General features: G+C 33.0%; 1 protein-coding gene across 2 annotated transcripts in view; it reads right to left on the reverse strand.

The window, feature by feature from the left end:
• Positions 1 to 5,593, reverse strand: part of VSX2 (visual system homeobox 2) — a 27,114-nt gene extending 21,521 nt beyond the window's left edge. For both annotated transcript variants that reach the window (XM_072116865.1, XM_072116864.1), the window contains exon 1: positions 5,300 to 5,593. In XM_072116865.1, coding sequence (XP_071972966.1) covers positions 5,300 to 5,591 — 292 coding nt within the window. In that variant the 5' untranslated portion in view covers positions 5,592 to 5,593. The remainder of the gene's footprint in view (positions 1 to 5,299) is intronic.
• Between the last annotated feature and the right edge of the window lie 534 nt (positions 5,594 to 6,127).

A 6,127-nucleotide genomic window follows, 5' to 3' on the forward strand; every position in this document is an offset into this window, starting at 1 on the left:
TTGCTATGGACAACTAGAAAAGTTCTGCTCTCCCTCTATGTTATTCAACAAACTGTGGAAAGACTGAACACAGTGCGTGCAAAGACATTGGCGAAAGGGGGTGGAGGAAGTGCCATGCTTTGGGGAGTGTTTTCTACAGTAGAAGTTAGACCTTTTATACAGCTAAATGGCGGAGTAAATGCAAATGTGTCAGAATCTTCCTCAACAACACAAGCCCATTTAGAGGGCTCTGAGTGCCACCTCTGGCACCCGTGCCATAGGTTCGCCACCACTGTTATAAGGTTTATTTAGGTTAAGTTCACACAACCGTTCAAATCTCTGTTTAGAAATAAAGAGGAAAGAACGGAGGATTAATATTGAACATGTAAATTTTATGTAATCCGTTATGGTCAGTTTGGCAAGTATCCGTTATCCATGCAGGTTTTTTTCAAACTGAGAAAAAGTACTGCAGACACTGTTGTTTTTTTTCCATCAGAAAAACACATGGATAACGGATACCTGTCTAAATGAACATAATGGATTTACATTGATGTACATTTGATTTTTTATTGAAAAGTTAATTCTCTGTTTTTAACAAAGTTAAGGAGCGGAAGTTTGAATGGCAGTGTGAACTGCGCCAAACTCTGCTTCTGAAACTACAAAATTACTACTACAGATACTTGTATATATATATATATATATATATATATATACTCAGCTCAGGACTTTCTAACATTGTCAGTTTATATGCATATAGCTATATATAGAGGTATGACATTGGTAATTTTTATACAGTGGTCCCTCCAATTGCAGTGGCCTGCAAAGTCTTTCCTGGTTCCTTGTAGCTGCCCATTTCTGCATATTTACTATACATGTCTGTAGCCATTATTCTTTCCTGCCTGGCTGGATCTTCTTTATAAATCAAACAATCAGTATGGGCATCTCGTTGGTAATTCTCCTATATAACTGATACGTCTGCAGTGATTGGCTGACTAGTACCCTGTGTCTTTACAGTGCAGCTTCTACCCCTGCCTTCTGCGTGAAGCTGTTGCGTTGGTCATTGATATAAATATCCTATAATACTGATAATTAATATATTTGTCATTTGCAATAATAATAATAAATCATATACTCATCACATAAATTTACATGGTTGAAAAGCTTGAGATAAATGACACCTGTCCATCAAATTTAACCTCTATTCTTAGACTTAATTCACACTACTGTTTAAACCTCCTTACCTTTGTTAAAAAAAATTAAAGAATGGAGGTTTAACATATCAATTAAAAATCCCATTGACAACTCAGTATGGGGCTGCAACCCGAACATTTGACCGTATTGTGGGCCTCCTGCTCTTTCACTGTTTATTGTGTTTTTCAATAAAATAATAATTGAACCATAAAAATCCCATTGACATCAATGTAAATTATTTGAAATAATGGCGGTGGATGCATTACTTATATCTGTTTGAAAAAAAAAAACATGGACAACGGATATCTGCCTAACTGACGATAACGGATGGCATAACATTCACATTGATGTCAATAGGATTTTTAACGGACACGTTACACTTCCGCTCTTAACATTTTTTTTAACAGAGGTAAGGATTGGAGGTTTGAACGTTAGTGTAAACTTAGCCTTATAGGCTAAACCTTCAGGTAAAACAGGAAGGTGAATATAAATTATCCAATTTTAGAGGCAAATTTCTTCCTGACTTCAAAGATGACAATCAGAATAATCCTTGGATCAACGACTCACCCCAGGAATCTATTAGCCATCATTTTTTTAAATTGATATCCTCCTAGAAAGTGTTCCAGGACTCTATTGTACTTGAACTTAAAACATCAATATATCTAAGTCCAGAGAGTCCCACTCACTGCCCTTAAGAATCCCAGTCCCTCATAATGGGGAAACCTTCTTTTGTTAAGATGGAAAGGACGCCCCCTCATTTTAACAAAAAATCTTTCAAAAAACATAATACTGAAAATTCAATATTCAGCATATAAATTTCTGATCATTCATAGTCTCATAAAATTCAAGAAAGATAATGACTATATTGATTGGATATATTTATAACTCAAGTATTATATTTCTATAATACATAAACACTGTAATTCATGTACTTTACATAGATAATACTGGAAATTCATATACTTATTGATATTTTACTGATATTCTATCAATATATGCTGATTTCCAACAGACATATTACATGGATAATCCTCAACAAATATAATGCTCATAAAACACTCACCTCCAGAAAATCTAAATGTAATCCACATATTTTTCTATTTTTTTTATTTTATTTTATAATTCAATATTTAATTTAAATACTGATCGCATAAATTTTTTTGTTCATATATTTAGAATAAATAATACTTGATCACACACTATGCTGATATCAAATATACTATATTCTTATAATCTAATACCTATAATTTAAGTAATCAACACATATAAAACTCATATTTCATATACTGATAAATTATAATATATACATACTCTTTATGTATATATGTTATTTATATACTTTACTCTTTAAAATACTTATTATTTATATACTTATCATTTATTTCTCTGACTACAAATAACCACCTCCTGTATTGATAATTTTTCATATACTCAGCTCATACACTCCTAATAATTCAGTCATAATAAAGTATTGATTGTTCAGGTCATCTCTATAATACTTAGTTATCAGCAGAAAAAAAAAAAAAAAAAGATAATTTACTCAATTTAATTTTATTATTTTAAAATATACACAAGAAAGACTAATATTTATATTCTGATATTTAACACTTAATATATTAGAATATATAATAATGAACATTTAGAAAATGGTCACTAGAACACTGAAAATTCAAATGACAAACATTTTTCATACTAAAAGTTCAGATATTCAACTATACTGTACTGTAATACTGAGAATTAATGTAATCAGCACAAATATTACTAGTAGCTTTGATACTAACGACTATCAAACAGAGAATTTCTAAATTTGTCTTATCATATTTATTAATATTGTCAGTACATACTGCTATTTTATACGTTAGCTCCTCACATAATACCGACAACTATTAGCTCAGAATTGTGATCATCCATATCCTCAACACATATAATGCTATTAATTTATTCACACATCTATTATTATACCGATTCATACATTCATCATCTAAATTTCTGAAACTCAGCTCAAGCTGTTTATTTATATAATTAAATATTATGTATTATATATAATATTGATAATTAAAATGCTCCACCTATTATTTAGACAATTATTATACTCATATCATACTAACATTTATCAGTTCATATTGCTGTAATAACTGATTTAATCTTAACATATAAAATACTGATATTCCATATCCTCATCACATGTACTAATACATCATATATCATACTCATCACATATCTTAATAATGTTCATTCACATATCATACTAATCTCATGTAATTTTAATGTTCATTCATACATCATGAAATTATGTTAATTCAAATACTCATCATATAATACTGCTCATTCATACAGTCGACAAATATTAAAAAGCGAATTTATAATTACGATCACATTTATAATGATGAGAAATATATGCTCGTCATATATAATACTGATATTTTATGTACACATCATTCATAATACTTATAATTCATATATTATCGCATGTAATGGTTGTACTTCATGTACTGATCCTCTAATGATATTCGGATAATCTGCTTATATTACAAGATTCAGAGAACAAGCATCAATATATCAGGGCAGGATCTTTCCAGAGATAACACATACTACAGGTTAGTAATATAGTCTGAAAGGCTCCATTCTCCATATCAGAGAACTTATAGTCGTCTCAGGATGATCAGATCATATTATGAGAACAGTTTTCTATTAAATTGCACTCTTATTATCATGTTGTCCCTGTGTGGATCCGTAGCATGTTGGACCCCCTACAGATATACAAAGTGCAGCGTTTGGAAAACTAAATACATTTTTTAGAGATATGATGTCACTATCAGCATTGTGTAATGTAGATATGACGTCACTGTGGGGAATATATAATATAATTATAGGGATGGGTGATTGAAATAATGTGGATGTACTATAACGAGGACGGTGTGTATCATAGAGCAATATGGACACTGTCTGCATTGTGTAATATGACTATAATGTTACTATCTGTATTATATAATATGGCTACAATGTTACTATCGATATTGTATAATATGGCTACAATGTTACTATGGGTATTGTATAATATGGCTACAATGTTACTATCGGTATTGTCTAGGTGTTTCAGTATACTGTAATGTCATAAGAGGAGAAGTGTAATAGTATCAATGTCCATCCTGGTGATGGGTATAGAGATATAATCTCACCATAGGGATTGTAATGTCAGGCTTGTGTATTAAAGAGACTATCGGAATTGTGTAATTTTCTGTTAAATACCATCATAGCAGAATAGATATAATACCCATAGAGGTTGTGTTATATAGATATAATAATCAGGATAATGCGCTAGATATTATTGCTATCGGCATGATCTTATACCATGTTTCCATACAGATGTTGTGTATTATATTGACTACTGCTCTTAACACATGAATATTATAGCTGTATCATATAAGACGTGTATATATATATATATATATATATATATATATATATATATATATATATATATATAGTGTGTATGTATATAGTGATAGCGCTGCTAGGAACCCCTGAATAGTATATGTGAATTGTGAATAACATATACAAATAAAGTGTTAACCTCTGAATGTTATTTCTGTTTCAATAACTTGTTTTATTGTTTTGACAAGAATAGAAAGACAAAGTATAATCATTATTTCAATGGATTTTGGTAGTGCTATACATGATTGAATATTCTAGAACTCCTATTAGTCCCTTAATATTATAGGTGTACTATGGCCTAACCACTAAATATTAGATGTCTATTACGAATGGTTGGTTGTAACATATGAATGATAAATAAACGGATATTATAGATCTGATATGAACTTAATGTCAGATATAGTTAACCTACCAATTGCATGTTCGACGCCCGAATATTATGTCTGTTAAATGTGTTGACATTAGGTTTTTGCTAATGGCCCCCTAGTATCTATGTATTAGGCATGTGTGGATATTACAGCTATTCTATTAACCCCTGACTATCTAATCTGCTCCGCTATTAACCCCTGTGCATTATATATGTATTATGACTTGTAGAATGCTATGAATGGCGGGGGATCCTTATCTCACATCTCCTAGTCCTGGCTTTTGTGTTTCCTTCTGGCGCCCTGTTGCTTTTTGGGCCCCATCTCACCTGAACTGCATGTGCGGCTCCCATCTTCGGGGCCCGGGCTCCTGCCCATCGGCTGCCCCCTAATCCCTTGATGCTCTCCAAGTAACAGAGCGGGCTGAGTGTAAAAACTTGGGATCCCCCCAGCTCCCAGGAGCCCCAGGCTAGAGCGAGCCGCCAGCAGGTGGGCCCCTGGAGGCAGCGGGTGGATGTGGCCCCTGGGGGGAGTCGGGGGGTCCTTGTTTAGTCCTAAAATCTCCTGTATCCCAAAGCCAGTGCTCCGTGGGGCGGTAGGGGGACCCTCTCTCCCAGTCATCATTCACAATTTGCTCCCTGCACACTGTCTCCCCTCAGCTTTATATTCACCGGGTGAGAAGTGGACGACCAATCAGCAAAGCCTGGTACCCAGCAAAGGCTGCAGGATGGTACAACCCAGCAGTGTGTACAGGGGTATATAATGTATGTGTGTACTGCCTAGCTACTATCTATCTATCTATCTATCTATCTATCTATCTATCTGTCTGTCTGTCTATCTATCTATCTTCTGTATATGTTATCTATATATATCCATCTATATATTGAATGTATCTTCTATATTTCTATCGCTCTCATATATATCTTTTGGCATATCTATATAATTTATCATTTATATTTCCATCTATCTATGGTAATCTATTGAATACTTCTATATGTATACTATAGTTTCTATCTACAAAAGGAAAATATTAAGCAGCATGAGACTGGGAACAAAAAGTCCCTCCAAGAAGAAAAAAATCCATCTTTTAAATAGTTCTTATCCATCTTCTGTATTAGGATCAGTTCACCCCTGCGTTATGCAGGTTCTGTTCCCAT

The sequence above is a fragment of the Engystomops pustulosus genome, chromosome 7 (assembly GCF_040894005.1).
Source record: "Engystomops pustulosus chromosome 7, aEngPut4.maternal, whole genome shotgun sequence".
Taxonomy (NCBI): Eukaryota; Metazoa; Chordata; class Amphibia; order Anura; family Leptodactylidae; genus Engystomops; species Engystomops pustulosus.